The 23,423-nt window shown below is 37.1% G+C and overlaps 1 protein-coding gene across 5 annotated transcripts in view; it reads left to right on the forward strand.

The window, feature by feature from the left end:
* The window catches only part of LOC145694949 (uncharacterized), a 210,110-nt gene that overhangs the window by 154,190 nt on the left and 32,497 nt on the right, over positions 1-23,423 (forward strand). For all 5 annotated transcript variants that reach the window (XM_081771742.1, XM_081771743.1, XM_081771745.1 and 2 more), the window contains 3 exons: positions 12,214-12,352; positions 14,678-14,874; positions 16,128-16,231. In XM_081771742.1, coding sequence (XP_081627868.1) covers positions 12,214-12,352; positions 14,678-14,874; positions 16,128-16,231 — 440 coding nt within the window. The remainder of the gene's footprint in view (positions 1-12,213; positions 12,353-14,677; positions 14,875-16,127; positions 16,232-23,423) is intronic.

A 23,423-nucleotide genomic window follows, 5' to 3' on the forward strand; every position in this document is an offset into this window, starting at 1 on the left:
AAAAAAACGACGAACTTGCTCGTAGTACGTTCCTGATTTGCCTCTCCTTCTTTGGCCTTGGAGATACTTTGATAGAAACACGATTCCTTCCGATTCAAAACTTTGAATCTGAACGTAAGATAGCGGACTTGAAGATGCCCGCCATAGTGGTACTCTTGTCAAGTACTGTTTTCAATTTACAATTGTGTATTTAGCTATTAGTTTTAGTTGATATATATATATATATATAAGGTGGACCGAGCAACTTGATTTCTCCTTGTAACTTCTAAGACTAATTGAAAAATAAATAGCTGAAATTTTGGTTTTAAACAAATATCAAGAGGGGACAGTTTTACGTAGTCCACTCTTGACGTATATACTAGCTAAACCTGCGCTCTCTACACAGCGCATCATTCGCATATGAGCATGAATCTCCTTGCCATTCCTCACAACATCTGTATATGTCCCTTTACAGACAATAGTTAAAGACGTCGTGATAAAAATCGGCAAAGGACACTATAAAAGGTATATTTTTTTTTATTATTTTTTCAATATCTCGGACCGTTTGCAAGATTTGAGCCTACTTCTGATCGAAATTTCTAATTCATGTATGATAAGTGTATTCTTCTTGCATGCAGTAAATAATAAGTAAATATATTACATACACAATTAATTATAATGTCAGTTACATAGGTGTCCAAACTTGCGAGCCCGACGCTCGTGAGCTCGGCACTCACGCTCAACCGGACTCGGGCTCAATAATTGAGCGCGAGCCCGAGTGAGCCCGAGCCCCAATGAAATAAGTGAGCGTGAGCCCGAGTGAGCCCGAGCCCACTTGAGATTAGTGAGCGCGAGCCCCAGTGAGCGCGAACCCAATCGAGAGAAGTGAGTGCGAGCCCGAGTGAGCGCGAGCTCAGTTAACAGAAGTGATCGCGAGCCCGAGTGATTGCGAGCCCAGTTGGGAGAAGTGATCGCGAGCGCGACTGAGTGCGAGCCCAGTTGGGAGAAGTGATCGCGAGCCCGAGTGAGTGCGAGCTCAGTCGAGAGAGATGAGCGCGAGCGCGAGTGAGTGCGAGCCCAGTCCAGAGAGATGAGCGCGAGCCCGAGTGAGTGCGAGCTCAGTTGAGTGAGAGCCCGCGCTCACTTCACACTCACGTGGACTAATTTGCTTTAGAGTCAAAAAATAGGAAATTCATTCCATGTGCAGAATCGTAAAGGAAGAATTAAACAACTTTACAAAATGAAAAATCACATTCTTGAGGTCTGAGCTGTCATTTTATTGTCCAGAGGACTTCAAACACTTTTCGATAGAGAACCGACTTTTTCATGGCTATTATGAGAGGATGGTATTTGAGGCAGGTATTTGTTTTTGCTGTTTTAGTAACAACTTACATGACCCAAGCTTTTTGTGTGTGTGTGTGTGTGTGCGAGATCATAGAATAAGGAAACTACTTGACCTTGCGAAGTAGGAAATTTATTTACTAACAACTAATGAAGCTGTGCGTTCATAGAAAGTCGAGCGAAATAATTATATATTATTAATTATAGCTTTTTTAAGTCCCAATAAACAAGAGTAGCTCTTAAGAATGTTGATAACTTGCATCATAATGGTTATTCAGCCCATTAATTTATATGAGGAAACAAAGAATTTAAGCCAGTTAATTTTACTGACTACTTCTTCTTGAGATCTTTAAATGTATTCTATGCGAAATTTAACCACTGTATTATGTAATTTTAATATATATAAATAAAAACTAAAACAATATAACATTGAATATTTTTAAAGCAAGGAACCCTTAAATAGGCCAGAAGAAGAAATTATTAAAATTGAATGAGTAAAATCTCGTCTATTTAAAAGAAAAATACTTCCTCATATAAGTCAATGGGCTATTAAGAAAAGAAAGATAACAATTCAACATCCAAGAAAAAAAATAAAATAAAATAACACACACACACACCTCCTTTCATTAAAGTCTTTTTTCGAAAGATACCGTACCCTGAAACGATGGCGTGTCGTTTGTTACAACCAGAGTTAAAAGTGAAGGAAAACACGGGGGACGTCATCTCCCACTTCCAAAAATATCTATGGCGTCCCTCCACTTCCTAAAAAATATAGTGGACAAAGATAGGCACAAGGGATGACATGACGTCATGCGTTCCTCAACCTTTTCAGATCAATTTTTATCCCTGGTTACAACTCGATTTTGATGTTGTTTGACTTTTATTAAAAACAGACTCCAAATTGAACTGAACCCGCTTGATATAGACCGAGCTCACAGAATGAGTAAGGGCAAAAATAGACCGATCATTGTTAAATTTGCATACTACAAAAGGAAAGAGGCCATACTGAAAAATGCATATCGTGCCAAGGGGACACCTGTGCGTATAAGTCAGGATTTTTCCTATAGTATTAGAGCCATTAGAAGAGAACTGAATGAATACCGGGTTAAAGCCAAGGCACGCGGACAAGGGTGCGAATGCAATTCGATAAGTTGTATATTGATGGGAAATCTTATACTATCGAGGACCTACGAAACACAGTTGACAAAAATCTAAGTGATACAGTTGGTGTGTGTTCAGTGAATGTGAACAATGGAGACGCTTCAAAAAATTCAGCAGTTGCAGGTGCTTCTTGTAGTGTGTGATCACCTGCAGAGCCTGTGGGGGTGAGTGATGAAGAGTTTCCAGCTTTGAGACAAACAATGAATGCAGCTCGAAGGGGCAGAGGTCAACCACGCCCTGGAGGAAGAAGCATCTCTTGACAAACAAGGGAGCAGTGGCGGCGTAAGGCAAACTGGGGCCCGGGGCCAGTGAAGTATGTTGGGGCCCCTTTTCAAACAATCGTGAATTATACACTTCTATTTTTGACATTTATTTACATAATCATTTTTTCTGTTTGCTCCTCCCCCATTCCTGTTGGTGTGTGTGTGTTTAGATCATTATAATCTGGGATACATTAAACAATAGGGCTGACATTAGCATCCCTGTCTATTTTTTAAATGCTTAGAACCGCCTTCAGGCTGGTATCTACAAATAAAACTAGACCACGATTATCATTGTATATTTTTCTCTTTTTTATTCAGTTTTAAACAAAGGACACGATAGAAAAAGGATTAGGGATACAAGTGTAACGGAAACTACAACCCACAACAGAAATAACAATCTTAAGAACAAACAAAATGTAACAATCAAGAATCCAGAATTTATCCTACACCTATACTATCGTAGTATCAAGGCGTACTGTAATTAGATGGAATAGTGGAAGTAATGTTCCTATAGTGGAAGTAATGTTTCTAATGTTGAGAGACAAATTTATGTACAAAAAGTAACAATGAGCTGATATTGCAAAAATTGCAAATAATAATATAACCAATGCAAATTTTCAAATGTAAGCTCTATGTTTTCTAGAATACTTTTGTTCGGTTCTCGCCTTTGGTGTTTCTCCTGCGCAACTTCTCATATGGTTAAATTTATTCATGGTTTCTCATCTGTCCTAATTTACGTTAGATGGGTTTTATTTGATTAGATTTTTCTTCCTACAATTAGCCCCATTCACTTTAACATTCGGTTTCACTCTAGTGATAATGTACGATCTATTTAGTCCCGCTGCTTTTGCCGAAATATCAGAGAATAGTTAAGCACTAGAATATTTCTCTCCTGTTTGTCCTTTTTACTATTGTTTCCAGATTTCGCACTTGTTTTATGATTATATTATTTTGTATTTAATAATTCAGTCATGTTTATATTCTCACTTATGACTATTTCCATTACAATTTACTAACATACTTAGTATTAGAATATATTATAACAAAAAAATCCTGAATATATTGAATAATTGGGGATATTATAGATTAAATATGTGAGCACAGAATTCTACTACGGGTTATACCATCCTACTTTCCATTAACACCTATCACCAGTCAATTGACAAATCTTGACAGTTTTTATTACTCTTTTGGTTCTTTTGGGGGCGCGGTGGCTCAGTGGTAGAACGTTCACCTCCGGTACTTGGGGTCCCGGACTTTGTGATGGATAAACATCGTGCTCGTGGGTTTTCTCGCGGTTCTCCCATTTCCTCCCACTTTCTTCATTCCACCTTTTCATTCATTTCTCATCATCACCGTCCTCTTTAGCCTAACCGGCATTACTGTGGGACGTAAAACAAAGATTTCATTTTCTTTTGGTACTTTTGTATTTTTATTGCGTTTACTTGAAACATGAAACTACTTTCGACAGTAGTTCCACTACCATATTAGTCTATGTTCCACCAACATTCAGAATGATACCTTCCTTGCTTTAGTAGCAGCGAAAGTCGCAACTATATTATCAGAATCTAGTGAATGATGTCTTTCGACAGAATGGCTAGATTCGTGAATCTTTCCTGACTCATTGTGGAACGCAAGTATGATTTTATCAATTTCATTTTGGTGAAAAACCTTTCACATGATGCGACAGATACCGGTACGGGCAGTGTTGTTAAAATCTGAAGAGCGGTTGCCAAACTTTAGTAAATTTCAAGCCCCATTGAAGATACATATTTCAGGATACCTTGTGGTGAAAAATCAAGTTGTTCTTTAGCTTTCTGAACACACCTTAGTGAACGGATTAAATCCTTATAATCCTGAAATAATAATAAGCCACCCCGGTCATTCGGGTAGAACAAAGCCAAATCAGAACAACATGCTTTTAGCCTTTCCTCGCTTTCACACTTCGGCCTGTGCAGTCAGATTTCATTCTTTGCTTCTCCAGGCATGCATCTCCTTCTACTGTGTGTGCCCACAGTTATGTTCCGTGCCCTGCAACTTCTTTCAGGTGTGGATATGATTTCCTTGCCCAGCGCGTCTCCAGATTTTAATGGTGTTAACCAGGCTCAGTTACTGAATAAGAGTTTGATTGAAATTCATATCCTGAGATTGAAGGCATTTTTGGATCCGATCAATATAATAGATTTGCTGACCAGATATATAGTAAAACGATGAAGTTAAATGATTAGATGCTTGCAAGAAGAAGACCAGCATCTCTTCTAGTATCAAGCGTTTCAATCGAAGTGTCACGCAGATCAACCAACAGATCAATTACTTCATCCAATTGACTTGAAAGTGCCTTTAAAGCTTCTGCTTTTGAACTCCATCTAGTGTAATTTTCACGTTTCAGACCAATCTTTATGTGATTTTGCAGCACATTCCATCGGTGAGAAGAGCTAGAGAAGAATACCAACAAACGTTCCATTGCTCCCAACAAAGTCACCGCCAGAATGTTAACGTGTGCAGCATGTAAGCCACAAGGTTCAATGAATTATTGTTACAAGGAACGAAAATGGCCAAGGGACTTATATTCCGTATCAAAGTTTGAACTCCAGAATATTGCCCCGCCATTGTAGCCTGATCATCACAAGACTGGCCTCTGGAATCTTAATACCAAGCCTATCACATTGAAGTTTCTTCAGTATTTCAACAGAAATACTCTCCGCAGTCTTTCCTTCGACAGAGATGAAATCAATAAATGCTTCCCGAACTTGAACAGAATCACGTTGTATGTCAACAAATTGAATGATTTGTGACAGGTGTTCCATATGAGAACAATCAGGAGTTGAATTAAATATAATGCTGAAGTATTTTGGTTATTTGAACACTTGTTTTCTTATTGAACATTTCTTCACTCTAAATTTGTGAGCTGAAATGTAAATTCATACGCCAAAAAACAAGAGCAAAAATGGGGAAACCAGCTTAGCAAAAGGGTTTCGCTTGCTGAAAATTCGACTTGTAAAGGACAAAAGAATAAAGACAGAAGGAAAAGAAGTGAATCAGCGACTATAGCGTCTGCACCAAAGAGCTTTTAATTAGAAACAGAATGCTAGTACCCTAATAAAGAATTATAAACGTTGATCCCTTCTTTCTACCCTTCTCTTGAAGTGATATATGAATAAATAAATAAATAAATAAATAAATAAATAAACAGTGATAGTTTAGGAAGCAAGCTGGCGTACAGGACCCCATTACTTGCATCATAAGACCTTAGAATATAAATAACACAATATACTTTCGTATTTTAATCTACACAACTTTCCCTTTAAATTTATCTGAGATTATTGAACAGAGTAAAACTTTTATTTTATTCATATTTTAATCCACATACATTTTTTCCTTTAAATTTCTTTGGAGCCCCAAGAGAGTAAACCTTTTATTTTGTTTATTTTTCACCTACATTCAACTTTTTTAAAAATTTTCTTGGGGACCCCAAGAAAGTGAAACGTCTGTTTTATTTTTTCTCCTGCATTCAGCCTTTTCCTTTAAAATTCTTTGGGGGCTCCCACGAGTATGAAACATTTACTTCATTTTTCACGTATATTCAGAGCTTTTTCCTTTAAATTTCTTTGGGAGCCTCCAAGATATGAAACTTTTATATATATATATATATATATTTTTATCTACATTCAGTTTTTTTCTTTAAATTTCTTTCGGGTTCCCAAGAGAGTGAGGCCCGAAGCTTATAGTTTGTTTAGCTATACGGAAATCCAGCACTGATTAGCTTTATTAGACAGATATTTCTGTTGTTTCATCCGTTATTTGGTGTAATATTGATTAACAATTAATTGCGTTTACATTTAGGGAAGGTGTGGATTATAAACCTTGACGGCCCTTGTACGGCTCATGCTAACAAGGTACCTTAGTAATTATTTTTACCTACCGTCGGGGCCCCCACAAAGTGGGGCCCGAGCGAGGGCACCGCTCGCCCCGCCCTTACGCCGCCACTGCAAGGGAGAATGACCTTCAACAAGTTAAGACTTCTCAAAGTGAGTGCAGTGATGTGTTATGTAATAATGACAGCAAGTGTGTTGTAGATAACTCAAAAAATGATAATTTTCTAATGTATTATATGAATGCGAGATCATTTAGGAACAAAGCATGTGAGTTTTCCAGCAACATTTCATTGAACAATTATGATATCGTAGCAATAACAGAGACCTGGTTGTCTTGTGATTATTTTGATTCAGAGTATTTCGATAACAGATACCTAGTGTATCGTAAAGATAAGGACTATATAATACAAGTGGTAAAGCAAGGAGGGGGGGGGGCGTGTTGCTGGCAGTACAGAACCTGGAAGTGAGTCAAGTGACTGTTACTGACCAGAACCCAGAAGGCATTCTAGTGAAAACTATGGTTAATTACAAACCGCTTTATATCTGTATTGTGTATTTTGAACCAAATTCACATCTATCATTATACGAATATTTTTTTCATTTTATCGAAAGTAATTGTACGATAGGTAGCACTATTCTCCTTGCAGGTGATATGAATTTGCCTGAAATAACTGGAACAAACTTTGATTTTCTGCAGTCAACGAGTAAATCCCAAAGTCTCTTATCATTTTATGTTATATCATGACATGGAATCACTCAATAATGTTACAAATAGCTTAGGGAGAACATTAGATTTAGTAATAAGTAATCTTTCCAATGTAACAGTAATAAGAGAACCACACCCATTAATTAAAGAAGATAATTACCACCCATCTATTTGTATAAGCTTTCCGCATGTTAAATCATCTAGAATAAAAAACAAAAGAAACATATTTGGTTTCAATTTTAAGAAAGGAAATTATGATAATCTCTATAATGAGTTAGCGAGAATAGATTGGCAATATCTAAACGAATATACGGATCCAAATAAAGCAGTAGAAAATTCTATAAAGTAATTTATGACATATTTGAGAAGTGCATTCCCATGAAAAGGCCAACGCAAAAAAGGTACCCTTGCTGGACTCAAACTGATGTTATGACGTAAATTTCATTCATAAACATCTTTATTGAGCTTTCATTAACTTCTAATTATCTTTGGTGTTGTTTGAACAAAATACAGGCTATAATCAACGCATACTTTCAAATTTTCAGTTTTAATACTCTTAAACTTGGCCTAAATTAAGAAATATTTATATTTAATGTATTTTAGCAGGACAATATCCTTTCAAATACATAATTAAAAGTAGTGGTTGCTCCTGAGGGAAGTCACAAAGTTAAAAAATTAAGGTTTTCTTGCTTCAAGGTAAGGGGAAAAAGTAATCTAATGGACTTAGAAGATGCAGGCCCGAATGGGAACACTATTGTGGGACTCCCGGTTCCAGAAAAACAAGTAAAGAAATCTAATTAAGACTATATCATCCTGGTATTCATTGAGGTGTAATACTTCTTAATAGGCCTATTTTTTCATCGGAAGTTGGAAACGTAAAGAAATAAAGAAACTACTCCAGAAATAACTTTAGAAAATATTGCTTGTTAATACAAACTATTCACTCCCTGAAATTCTAGATAGAGGCCAACAGGCTATACGCTCCCTTGTTTATGTTCATGGATGTACATGTATTACAATATGTTATTGTATTTCACAAGCCAAGAGTAACAGAGCCATCTAACAGTCTGATGATCACTTGGCAGAGGGACCCGCGAGCAGAATGTATTAATTGCATGTATTACTTGCAGAATTTAGTCATAGGAGCCACACTGGTTTCCACAGGGGAACATTATGCTGCTAAGACGGCACTGAATAGTAGATTACACTCTAGCGCGGGACCCAACTGGGAACAAATCGGTCCAATCCGCTGAAGTCCGGCCCTGATTGTTGTATACAACAATTAATATAGTAGGGAAGTTTTCTTCTTTTAGTTTGAAGCAACAAAAAGTCTTAATTTTTATCGGTGTTACTTCTCTTACAAGCCCCCTCCGATTAAAAGTACATTTTAAAAAATTTAGAAAATATTTTTCTACTTTTCCTTTTCTCTATATATAAAAGTTATTGCTCTGGAGGTATACACTACCAACATTTCTCAAAAATCTCTAATTTTTAGTGCTTTGATTAGCACATCCCTGTAGGATGGGCCGGAACTCCTGCAAGTATTACTGGAGCCTATGAGACCATTGACATTTCAATACCCTCTGAAGTAGTATCATTTCGTTGTGTTACATTCAAACCGATATAAAGGGATCAGATAAAGTTCCCTTTTACCTTTTGGTTTGCTTTTAGCTTCCGCAGAGGTAGCTGTTTTATTATAAAATGGTTTTAACAAACACTTAGAGTCACTGATATCAGATCCTGTTACTTCCTTTACCAAACGTTTAGCAGATTTTCGGGAAACGTTTAGCTCTTGTTATTATAAGTTCTGTAATTTCACGAATGTTGAATACCTGTAATGTCTCCCTAAATTTCAACTTCTAATTTTACTTCTAAAGCTGTCTTCTCACAAAAATACAAATAAATAAAAAATTAAAACCTAAGAATCTTTGTGTTAGTTAAAAACAAGAGTTATCTATGCGTAATGTGGGTGTTGGACATAAGCTCACCGACAGTCTCATATTACAGTGATGGACAAAAGCTCACCGATAGCAAACATAAGCTTCCTTGAAGGACTTGTAATAAAATTCACCGAATATTGAAATTCAGGTGTTAGTTACTTCCTAAGCAGAAAATGGAGCTACTATCTTATATGACTTATCTATCAGGTATAAAAAAAATAATAAGGACGTTGCGGAGTTGCGTTGTATTAAACGTGGGCAGACCTTGAGGAACTTGTAATAAAATGCCCTGGATATTAAAATCTAGCTTTTGACTACAATTACAAATAGGCCAAATAACTCGGTACAAAGTAGAGCTACTAATGTCGTATAGCAGTTATCAGATATCAGAATAAAATAGGGATGTTGCAAGTTTGATGTGTGAAGCATGGGCGACAGTAAGCCTAATTTTGGCCCTGGAAATTTTCGAACCAAATTTTTCTTATAAGCCTGACAAGTCATCAACTGCATTAAAATAATTTCATGATAAGGTATGAGTACTTACATAATAGAATTTTCTTGCTAACAGGACTTTTTTTTTTTTTTTTTTTTTTTAAATTTTACGAAATCATCATACTCAGATAGGCTTTGCTTCTTAATGCTGCCGTAGTGCTTGCAGACAAACACTCAAACAAGTTTCTTTCGTATTTACTAACACTAAACTTTTGTTCATAAGTTGTTTTGATCTTAGTAAATAAGAAAGAGATTCATTTAATGAGTATTGGTCTGCAAGTGTGATGACAGCCTTAAGACTTGAAGTCTGCAACACTCTTAATATTTTATTCTAATGTCTAATAACTCCTATATACGTTAGTCATATTTTCTATTGAGGAACTAGGCCTACTAGTAGTCAAAGCCCAGATTTAAATATCTGGAGCATTTTATTTCAAGTTCCTTAAAGTCCGCCCACGTTTAATACATTAAACCCTGCAACATCTTTATTATTTTATTTTTATATCTGACAACTGATATATAGCATTAATAGCTCTATTTTCTACTGAATTAGGCCTACTGCTAGTCAAAGTCTAGATTTTAATACCTCTTTATACCCATCATATACCCGCGAGCCCAATTGAGGCAAGTGAGCGTGAGCCCGGGTGAGCGCAAGCCTAGTTGGGAGAAGTGATCGCGAGCGCGAGTGAGTGCGAGCCCAGTTGGGAGAAGTGATCGCGAGTTCTAGTAATCGCAAGTCCAGTTGAGACAAGTGAGCGCGAGCCCGGGTGAGTGCAAGCCCAGTGGACAGAAGTGAGCGCGAGCCCGAGTGAGTGCGAGCCCAGTTGGGAGAAGTGATCGCGAGCGCGAGTGAGTGCGAGCCCAGTTGGGAGAAGTGATCGCGAGCGCGAGTGAGTGCGAGCCCAGTCGAGAGACATAAGCGCGAGCCCGAGTGAGTGCGAGCTCAGTCGAGAGATATGAGCGCGAGCCCAGATAAGATTAGTGAGTGCGAGCGCGAGGGAGCGCGAGCCCAGTTGGGAGAAGTGATCGCGAGTCCAGTTGAGACTGGTGAGCGCGAGCGCAAGTGAGTGCGAGCCCAGTCCAGAGAGATGAGCGCGAGCCCAGCTGAGACAGGTGAGCGCGAGCCCGAGCGAACCCAGTGGAAAATGGCCACCTTTGGTCAGTTATATATGTTGTTCATTGGGCAAAATACTCCAAAACTACTGGAGAAATGGTTATCCTTCCTTTTTCATTATTATTTGACCATGAAACAAACGCCTGAGACATATACAACCCCAATATATAACTATGTGGTGTTGGAATGTATAATGTGTAGGATATGCTTTAGTTTTTTTTTTTAATTTCAACACTTCCAGTGTACCCATAAAAATGTAATAAAGAAATAATGGCCATGTTTTTTTTTAAATATTCAATTAAAACTGGACATTCTACGCAAAATTTGCAATCGATCAGTGAAAACGTCATTTTTCTAGAGCCTGTGCTTTCCGAGATCTCATTGTCGAAGGATTGGCCACAAACATATAAACGTCCACAACATATAGTCTAAAAGAACTTCAGAGATGGCAGCACAGTTCATTTGCATTTATTTTGGAGAAGGCTTATTAAAATACGAAGGCTTTGAACAATAATTTTAAAACATAAACTTTATGAAAAAGATGTATTTAAGTAATTTATTTAAAGTACACACACTTAAAATGTTTGTCTCTGTTAAACGTGAAATCACATATAACCGTAAATGAAAGATTTGAAAGCCGAAGTTATAGGTTGGAGCTGAGGCGCTTTTATTGCAATTGTAGCATTTTAATAGATATATAGAAGATAGGTATACAGGTCAGCATGGTTGGAACAGGATTACGAAGGGAAAACAGTGAAAACGTTATCACTTAACACTGCAAAATCTAACTATAAGCCAATTTCGCGAAACGTTTAAATGTTGAGGCGTCAAGTTGGGCGCCGTATTGGAATGTAGAGTGTCTATTTATTTATTTATTTATTTTAAGGAGTTTCTTAAAATACAGGGGTTGAATGAATAACGAGCAAAACAGAACAATAATAAGGATAATAAAGTAAAAATAAATGTTGAAGTAGTGCACAACATGTAAAATATATATGTTACTTTTAGAAGAATAGTGATGTTCCAGTTCAAGATAGAATTTCAGTGCAAGTTCTTACGTCTAATGGTAAAAACTGATAACAAAATAATCCAATTCAGTTCGTAAACTATGGGCCTTGAAATTGCAAAGTAGCTAGCGTGATTTAATTCCAGTTTGAATCTATCTCTTGTTAGTCTCACAGACCATTAGTTAGGTGAAGGTAAACATACACAAGCTATAAAAAAAGAAAAGAAATCTTAATTACGTTTAAATATGCAAGATCTAAATTGAAGTAATTAAAAATGAATTGCCGTTAGGGGGTATGGTTCTGAGATGGAATAGAATTTTCTTTTTCTTTTGTAGATAATGAGCATTGAACCAGTGTTTTCCATCGTGCCTGTCATAACGGATTCATTAATCAAAAAGCTAAAAACAGTCGTTATGAAGAGATGGAGTCCTTTTACCAGGACACTCAACTTGCAGTTCTTGTATATGGATAAAGGTATTTCTCCCCTCTTTTATCAACTTCTAGTTACTGTAAGTGTTATGTCCCTTAGAACATTTTGCATCTTAATATAAAACTATTTTTTTCTAAAGTTATAAAATTAAAACAGTTATAAATGAACTTCCGTTTAGTATTTCAAAATACCTATGGTGAGAATTGTTTTATGGAACTTAACCCCTTGCACTGAAATAACGAGTGTAGCTCCTCATGCCTCCCGGTGCCAAATCGCACAATGACGAGCTACATTTGTCATAAAATTCAAACTATTGTAGCATCGTGTAGGGTTACTGTATTGATGTTTTGAAAGTTATATAATGATAAACCATCTATAATACACTTCTATAACTTATACTTCAATTATCAGAATTCAGAAAATAAATCGTAGTGGAAGGGGTTAAAAAACAATTGTTAAGCTACTAGGTGTTGGATTATAATCAACAATATATAATAATAATTAAAAAGAAAGATAATTTTAATTAGGAATTATATAATACGTTAAGATGTGCATTTCAGCGCACTTCTTTTTTAAGTTAGAGTTTATGTACCTGAAAGATTGTCGTGACGGTTGAAAAATTGCTATATTTCGTTCATTTGTGTCAACATTGAGGACCATGGTATGACTCTGTTCATCTTGACTTTAAGTATGAAAATATTGTTTTGTCGCAAACCAGAAAAAAATATTTATATGGAGTGGAAGCAGTTCAAAAAGTAACCCTAGAGTAATAACATCCTCAGGAATGTTGACGGAAACACGAGGGTGGTTCAATAATTATTGTGTCTGACCTATAAGCAGTATTATTTTTCCAAAAAGTCTCCTTTCATAGTAATGCACTTCTTTTCCATCTATGCTGTAAAGCCACTATGGCAGTTTCAAAGAAAGTCTGGCTGAGCCGTGAGCCATTCCTCCACACCTTCAATAACAGCTGCATTTGAGTGAAACTTCTTCCCCTTAAGGTGCTCCTTCAACTTTGGGAACAAATGAAAGTCACTAGGGGCGAGGTCGGGTGAGTAGGGAGGATGTTCCACAATATCAAAACCAGCAGCATGTGTTGCGGTACCAGTAAGATGGCTTTTGTGGGCTGGAGCATTATCTTGGTGGAACTGCACTTTCGCTGCAACATCCCGCGCCATTTTTCCTTGATTGCTTCGCGTAACTTAGGGATTAGGGCTGCATAATAGGCCCCCGTGATAGTGTGTCCAACCTCCAGGTAGTCAATAAGGAGCACACCTTTCGCATCCCCAAAAATTGTGGCCATAACCTTGCGTGCTGATACTTGCACCTTGAACTTGTGTGAGGGAGGCAAACTGCTGTGCCGCCACTCCATGCTCTGTCGTTTGGACTCGGGATCATAGTGGTGGAGCCACGTCTCAATCACTGTCACAAATCTATCACAGAACTGTTTCAGATCTACCACCATAACCTCCAAACCAGCCCTTGAACATCGAACTATGTCTTTCTGATTTTCACAAGATAACATTTTGGGTACCCATCGCGCTGACACCTTTCTGAATCCCAAGTGTTCATGCACAATGCTTTCCATTGAGCATATAGAGATGTACATGATGTCTGCTAACTGTTGCACCGTGATTCGTCTGTCTGCTATAATCGTATCATGCACAGCATCATTGTCTTCTGGGGTGCATGCTGTTGGAGGACCAGCATCAGGAGCCTGTTGAGAGCTTTCCCTGCCGCAACGAAAGTCGCGACACCAGTTCTTTACCACCTGGTAGGAAGGAACCCTATAACCCAACACACTGATCATGTCCTCATGAATCTCCTTTGGGCTTAACCTCTTTTTCTGGAGGTACTTGACGACAGCTCGTTTTTCGGTTTTCTCCATTTTTCAAGCTAGGTGCCACCTCTCACACCTGAAACGACAAAAAGAATATTAATATAGCAGCTATGGTTCTGAAATTAAGCATATAGGCATCTAAGACATTAGCCTACAATATCCCCCATCAGCCATCACAGCTCAAGTATTTTAAATATGCCGGGGACAATAATTATTGAACCTCCCTCGAAAATCAACGAAATGTTGTAGATTTTCAAACGTAACGACGCACTACTAAGGTAAACAGACTTCGACTTTTATAGCAGTTGTTGGCTACATGCCAAAAGAATACTAGAATGATAGAAGGGGACAGGAATTTCCTGTTAAACAAGAATCTGCTCTCAACCAATGAGTCATTGTGGCCCCCTTAAATAAATATAGACTGTTGATGTATGATATAGACAATTTCTGTGATAGTAAACAAGCTATTGATAAAACCTTTTTCGTAATATTTGTGTATATGCATATATAATATATTTTTTTCTTTCAGAACTAATTGATATGTGTTTGTTTACAATTGGCGAATCGGTGACTTTTGAACTTATTGTTCAAATTATTCGTGAGAGTGCTTTAAATGTTACATCATTGTCGTTAAGTATGAATAAAATTAAGAGTCTGCGATTTCTGATGAAAGCAACCAATTCTCCGCTTTGTAGTATTGAGGAGTTGAATCTTTCCATAAATGAGGTATGTATCTTTGATCTTTAGGAAAATCTATAAGAAAATCTCATTTGATATTTTTCAACGGTATCCATATTTATTTATTTTTTTTAACGTAGTTTCACTACATTTTAAGTACAATTTTTCATTCGTAAAGTGTTCGTAGAATTCTAGAGTAGGGAACCTATAGATAGTTATTGTAGATAAGGACAGTTATTTTTAATATTTTATTTGATAATTTATGTTAACCATGCATTGTGAAGTTTAAGGTTTAGTGTCACTTCCTGATTGAAGCAGTCTGTCATTGTTTTAAAATAGAAGTATCATGTTTACCTTGACTATTATAATCATATGGAGTATCTCTCATTGTTGGAGTCGTATGTTACCACATTTTCAGATCAAAATCTGGAATTAAGTGTTGCATGTTGCTTCTTGTTGAAAAAATATTTGGACTATAAGTTAAGTTAATTTCAAAATTGTAAAATTTGTGTCAAAATTTAACCATAAATAAAACTACATATCAATCATAAATAGAATTTATATTGCTTTTGATGTTTTAAACATCGTAAAGAGGGAGTAGGTTTCTCGTTATCATTGTTATTTTAACCAGCATTTTGAACGGAAGAAGTTCTTATGGGAAGTTTGACACAGATTAATTTTGTACTTGGAAACCGTTAAATTACCTTTTGTGTGCAATATAACCCATATAACAAGAACTTCTCATGTATAGCCAGTATATATGTATATATATAAATCAGAAGAGCATAAGGAAAAGGACGGATCACAAAGAGAGGGAATTCGAGGAATAGTAGTATTTGAATTAATTTAATGTAGAGTTAGAAAGTGGAACAAAATTAAATAAAATGTATAATAGAAACATAATTCACATGAAGGAAACTTGTAAACAAACAAACTGAATTGAGGGAAAAATATGGAGTATTTTTGTCTATGAAAAATAAAAACGAGAGTCTATGAAAAATAAAAACAATACAAGGAGAATGTTACAGGTAATCCAGTCCTTGTTCAGAATTAATGAACAGTCTTCGAGTTTTAGCAGGTTCAAACTCAGGCAATATGATCTTTCTGCTGGATTGATATGTCTAGTTTTTTCAGGGTATTCTCGCTTCGTCCAATTTTGTTTTAGTTCCATCAGTTGTTTGTCGACATTCACTTTCATTTTATTTTCATCTCCTTTCATTTGCAAGGTTTAAATGTAGAATGTTAAATATCACAATTTCATGTTATTTCTAAAGATTTACAGAGACTGCAATCTTTTTCAGATTTCAGAATATGCTGAGTTAAAGTATCTTGATATTTTTCCACTTAGAAGCTTACAACTGAGTTGTAATCGCTTGCTTTGGGTTGATTTCGAGGAGCATACAAGGTATTTAAAGCTCTTTATTAAACTTAAGAAGTAATTTCAGAAGTAATGGATATCTCTAGCGTGTTTTATAATATACTACAGAGGCTGATCCAATTCCATCCGAACTAAAGTTGCTTACCTAACATATTCCATCCCACCACCGTCGGTAATGCTCGATGTGATGGCCACCGATATAAACCATTGCACGACATCACAGTTTCCACTGCAACTATACCAGAGGTATATTGCTTGCAGACTTTCCAGAGGCCATTTTCCATAAGAAATCCAAAAGCACAGTAATCCATGGGTTAGCATCCGAACTCTAAATGGTAATATTCTCGAACGGAATGGTGTGAATGCTAGTTGTATTTTCCATGCGTTGTTAGAAGGCCAGGGATGCTTTGGTCGTGTGACTTGAAGCTTATATTCCTGGTGCAGATCCACAGGCGCATACAATGCTGATATTTTGTCTGTGTAAACCGGAAAAGAACATATTCTTGGTAATAAACAGCATTGATACTGAAAGTTTTATCGATCTTATGAATCTTAAGCTTCCCTTTGTAACGTAAAGTAATAATAATCATAAAACCCGTCGAAAAAGTTGTTTACACTGACGCACACAGTTTTGGCGTTTTTCATGAACATATCTGTAGGTAATGGCCCGAACTTTTCGCAATTATTTAGGTAAATCCACGTCTTTTGCATTGTCACTACAAAAGGTAAATCCACGTCTTTTCCATCGTCACTACAAATTTCCAGCGGTCACAGTTAGGTAATTTTTGTACTATCTTCTGCTTTTGCTCTTTCGGTCCACGATATACTGTGGTTGAAACGTACCTCTCCCTCCTTACAAACAGGAGAAAGAAGACGCTCTATTTATTTATTTATTAAAAAAAAAAAAAAAAACCTAATCATAATATCAGAAGAAATAAATCCAGGCTGAATAAGCCAATTTATTACGATTACATTCCTGCTATAAAATAAAAAAATAAAAATAAAAATAAAAATCCATATCGATAGCTATTTAACCCAGAACGCAATTTATTTACAAAATAATTATAGGTTCTTTCTAGAATTGTATACCAGCTGTAAGATCTGCAAAGAAATTATTTATCTTATTTTCATAGTTTTGTGTTTGCAGATATATATTAGTTACGTAAGAAAGAAAAAAATGTATATATGCATTAATGCAAGAACACGCCCATTCAATAAATATGTTAATTTGAACAAAATTACATTTATTGTTCCAAGCCATATCAATGCTACAAATCAAAAATACAATGAGGACTGATAACAGCTTCAGCAGAACATATTATGATTATACCGCGGACTTTAATTCATATATGCCCATACTTTTATGGTAATTCTGAGAATATTCAAATTTAGAATGTATCACTCAATTGTATTTCAAAACTTAATAAATTTAGAGAAATTACAAAATTTTGCTTTCATTTATTTAACTAGATCATTCACATTGGAGTTTTGTTAGTTATAATATGATGAGTAGTCATCTACGGAACATTACTAGGACTGACTAAACACATTACCTATACATGTACTTCATAAAATTGATATGAGCTGATCCTATCCAATAACTTTATAATCATTATGATATGCGTCTCAAACAATGAGTGAATCCCACCAAACCTAACCGCTAGCCAGGTATGCATGAAGTGTATTAGCGGTACGCATTGCTACAAACTGCTTGCCATATTTATCAATTAACTTCAAAGCAGGAGCACATACTAATCCAGCCATACACTAGAATATACTACAACTACTTCGTGATGATGATTTATGAGCTATCTACAAATGACATGCAACTACACGACATCGAGAGAACGCATTTGCAAATGTTTATCACAACTTGCATTTCACAGTAACAATTATTTATATTTAGATCAGCACCATTAATTGACCTAATCTAAATAATGAGTCAGTCTTAATACGTGAAGAGCAGCAAACCAAAGCTGAACTCCCCTTCAAAGAAACACGTAAGACCACCATTGATCTAGATATTTACATGATGAAAGCTGTTTCCGAGATGTACCGGTAATATCACTCACAGTGATCATGGCTAATGATAATACGGACAACGAAACACATTTTGATTGAAGCTGACAGACTACTATTATAATCAAGTATTATTAAATTTCATTCTAGTGGAGAGATGTATAGGAAATGCGTAAGATGCGTGACGCAACACTGATTTAACTATACATCGTAAAGTACAACTCTTGCATATTTAATTGAACTGGGTTTATCATAACAGTTAATGTTCATACTAGTGGGTTGCTATAATGATGTTATGGTTGTAGTCTACGAGGCGCCATCTTAGGTTGGCAACTTCAATTTTGGACGAATAAAGATATTAAATTATATTACCTGAATCGAAGCAAATTCTTTTAAAAACAGACACTAGACTCCGACCGCAAAGAATTTCTACTTCTGAAGTTCACAGATTCAGCTGTTGAATTCCCTTGCACTCCAATTCTAGTTCTTGCATGATTTTCATGGCAGACCATACACGAAATGTTATTGGTGCCAGCCTAACGGTATTTTACTAAATTCAACAAGGAAAAAACAAGAAAAAAAAAGAAGTATTAAGCTATGCCACAAAACTAATGGAATCTTTCTTTCTTTTCCTCCGACCAATCCAGTCGCGTGAAGGCTGGGAGGGAATCATACGCCTTGACTGGTAATTGCACGCTTACGTCTTCTGGCTCCGTTCCCAATCTGACCAAAACCTGGCTTAAGCCTTTGAAATAGGAGATTGCCGTCATTAGTTTGCCCACACTTAACACTAGATACGTCTGGCTGTAGATGTGGGTAGCCTCTGACAGACAGGTAAGAGGGAAAAACATAAACAGAGAGAGGGAGAAAGAAACCTTTGGGTTTGCAGCAAATAACCAGCGAAATGAGGGAGAGAAAGAAAAAAGAAAAAGAAGTAGAAGAAACAGGAGAAGAAAAGAAAAAATGACCCAGAGAGAAAAGAGTGCAAAAACAGGCATCAGATTACATAAGATGACTGGGACCTCTTGCAATTAGTTGCCACCAAACCTGTTCTGCTCCTTACCCTTTCACCCATTGTACCTAGGATTTGACCAGGAGGTTTCTCTCTTCCCTCTTTCCGAAAATTTATCATTGGACTAGGAACTCATCATTGAAACGGACAGTTTACTTTTCAGTGTTTCTGATCTTATATCTCCGGCTTTTGCCATGTTTTAAGCCTGTTTTTCTGGTATAAATTCTACATATTAATGATTTTTTTTTATAACATTAAACATTTGATAGTCTTTAAATCAATTCACTTTTCACTTGAAATTGATTCCACAGAGGTGTTCCCAGCACGCACGCCAATGTTTCTCGAAGTGTGTATATCTTGTTTGTCAATTTCCAGCTGGTAATAAATTTTATATTTGAAAGCTTTACATACTATTGCTTTTGAGTTCCAATCATCAAATAATTTCGTTTATCTTTTCACTGTGATGCTGCACACATTACTATGCCACTGACATATTTCTAAACAGTAGATAATATTAAATATTGTTTCCCATAAAAAATCAATGTTTAATTTGTGTTTTAATGAAATTAAAATCAATCCTACTTTTTGGTATAAATTTCTTGAGTGTCCCTTCCCCACATACGAGATATTTCCGTACTACATTGTCTTGTGTAATATTATAATCCAATTCTGTACATGCGATTTGATATGTTGTAAATTTATTTGAAAGCTCTATGTGCATTGCAAACTGAGTTCAGCGCCTCCTGCGAATTAAATGCCTAATCTACAGATGCTTCTCAAAATATTGGAAACACCTGTAGTTCGTAACACGTTAGGTGAGTGAGGGGGAATGCGTGTACAATATCTGGCCATTATTAGTGTATTTTAGGTTATTTTTGAAGTACATCATGCGGTATAGAACGGAAGTGTCTGTTAAAGTGGTCAGAAGGGGATAATGCAAATCAGGAGACTTATCTGAATTTCAAAGAGGCCCAATTGTAGGTGCGTGCATAGTTGGTGCAAGTGTATCTAAAATGGCCACTGTGTTAGGTTTGTCTCGAGAAACAATGTCTAAGTTAATAATGGCACACAGAACTTACGACAAAACAATATCTGCGAAGAGTAATAGTGGGCGAAAGAGAGAAGTCTCAATGATTGGGATCGCCGAACATTGCAGAGGATTATCATTAAAGGACCTTGCAGCGAATGTGGTAAAAGTAGCTACGGACTCAAGTCAGCACCTGAACAGCTTATTGCGATGATCATAGACGAAATGAGTTCAATAACTTGAGCATCCGCGGTCGGGTTGTGAATGTGCAAACAACCAATCACCATCAACAACGCTTCAATAATCCGACGAATCCTCTTTCACCTTATTTACAACAAGTCTGTTCGTTTATGCATACCGGGTGCCCAAAGGAGTTCATGCTCCGAATTGTCTTCTCCCTACTGTGAAACATGGGAGCAGCTCTATGAGGCTATGGATCTCAATTTCTAGTGTGCCCGTGGGTTCTGTAATTGTAGGATTGCTTGAATGACTCAATACTCCGAGATAAGAATACGCCAATTCTCAGTGTTGGAGCTGTAAGGCGTGGTTTCAGGTTTATCGGGATAAACTACAGCACCTTCCGCAGTCCTTCTAATCCCTAAATCTCAACATGATTGAACATCTATACTCGGCTCTGGAGCTCAGAATCCGGAAGAAAATCTACGTTACAGGCCAGTAGCCTGAACTGTTGCAAGTCCGAATATGACCCGCCGAAAAGTGACGGGAATAGACAGTAACTCAAAATAAAATGTTTGAGTGTGCTCCGATCAAAGGAAACACGGATGAGACCTTTAGGTTTCCACACGAGATCAAAAGTACGGCATTCTCACCTCGTTTTGTAGATGTTGTAGGAAGTATTACGTCACCTGTCAAATTTCTTTATAATTTCGACACGATTTCTCGTCTCATAAAGTTCTAAGCCAAAAATGTGTACAACAGCCCCATTCCACAGCAGTGAACACGTTTTCTGTTTGAAACAAGACAAACATACGGAGTACCAGGAAATGGTCAGTGAATGGAATGTCTATCGAAACTAACGATAGAAAGAGTTATTCGTAGGGGTCACTTCTCTACCGTATCACCTATCACTTGCCTGTGAGGTGTTTCGTTTCATGAGTTGCGAAGGCTTGTTGGCAGTTATCTGGTTAGTGCTGACAAACTGGTGTACTGCAAGTACTTCGTGTGTTGTTTGTGTGACAGTAAGTACTTTATCAGTGCAATGGAATTCGTGGTTGACGAGCTTGAAGATATGGAGTGCCATACTTACGGAATGGGAAATTGATACGATCATGAAGCAGCTAGCACAAAGGAGACATGTAAAGCATTCCACGTTTGTGCTTCTGGGGGCACACGGGACACTTGCGACCACAAATTCACGACCAAGAGGACAACGAATCACCAGAACTCCCTCCTTCGAAGAAGCAGAGCGTTATCATGTGGAGGAACAGCCTTCGACAAACACGAGGACCATAAGACATAAAATGAGTTTGACACACAGTACTGTGTAGAAACAGCAGTTGCATCCGTACTGTTCACAAAGAGTATACAATCTGAGTCAAGCTGACGTCGACTCTGGTGTCGTATTTTAGACATGGCTAGTGCAGCGCTGAGTGGCCTATCCTCAATTTCGGTACTATATACCGAAGAAGACAGTTTTACTAGAGACGGCGTGTTGAATAGTTACGTGTGGGCCGGTGAAAACGCGGCAATTATCAAGAGCCATTAACTAACATTTGCAGTAAACATGTGGGCAGGCATCGTTGACGACCACTTAATGGGCCCTTATTTCCTTTCTGTTCGCTTAACTAGACCAGTATACGTGATGTTTCTGCAGCATATGCTTTTCCAGAGGTCATAACAGATCCCCAGAAATGCTCAAATGTAAATATGGATCCAAAGTAGGCAAAAAAGGAAGTACCGGCAGCAATAAACAGGGAGTGCATTGTCGGGAAGTCGATATCCTAACTAGAGACAAAATGTTAGAAATACGTATGTTAAACGAACTATGCGTGGTTGCCTAACAACACATAGTTCCGGACAAATTACCGATCTGACTGAGGATGTACGTGGTTACGTTGAGTTACCAGATTGGCTACACCTGGAAAGACATCTAATGAATTCGATAACCAACAAGGAGGTCCTATTGTACATGTAGGTTACGTTGAAGGTAATAATAGGAAATACGACAAGTCAGGTGCGAGTCAGACAGGACTAATACCATCGCTTGCAGTACCATGCAAAAGCACACAGATATGTCTCAGAACACTAAGTACAATCAACTTATCCTTGAAACAATCCCCTCCTGTTAGAAATATAAATTTATAAGACTACCACAAGAAAAAAGAAAAGAAATTTACAAGTAAATTGAGTATATCCTGTTTACGGATGCACTCACGTAATAGGTAGTGGGTGATTGGTATCATTCATTGCTTCTTAGTGTAGAGGTTTCGGGTTCGACTGTCTTGAATACTGTATGTGGTTATGGTATATTCAAGCACATGGCTGCTACACGATATGACAACACTCAATACATAATGTATGTCAGTTACGTGAGTTTGACATTTACTTTCATTCATTTGTATGTGTTTCATGACAGTCACATTGAGTATAGCCATTATGGCGAGGAAAGAAACTACCACTGATTGTTTCTATTTTCGTATGGTTTTACGCCCTTTCTCAGTACTGAGACCACTTCGTGTAAAGAAGTCTACAGAAATTCAGTGGTAGTGGTTTCACTCTGGTGCGTGGTTCAACCTCAGCTCAGATCATGTTGGCTTCCCGATGTACAAACACCGGGTGGGTAGATTTTCTCAGGTGTTTCCCTTCCTACCACTTTCTTCATTCCCTCATTTCGTACATTACTATAATCACCGTCTCCCTTAACCTTGGGGTATAATCGTGGAACGTTAAGCTAGAAATCTCACATATTACTATCAGAATATCAGCTATGGCTTGCCATTCTCTCCGATCTACTCGCCCATCTGTGAATCCAACCCAGGACTTCTTGATTAAAAACTGACGAACGATACCATTCACTCAGTGTATACCACACGAATGCACTCGTAAACAGCGTGTACTCAATTTACTCTCCATTGCTGTTTTCTTTCCCGGTAATAGTCTCATAAATTTATACTTCAAACGGGAGTTGCAAAAAGGGATTG

This window comes from Thermobia domestica, chromosome 9 (assembly GCF_964235325.1).
Source record: "Thermobia domestica chromosome 9, izTheDome1.hap1.1, whole genome shotgun sequence".
Classification (NCBI taxonomy): Eukaryota; Metazoa; Arthropoda; class Insecta; order Zygentoma; family Lepismatidae; genus Thermobia; species Thermobia domestica.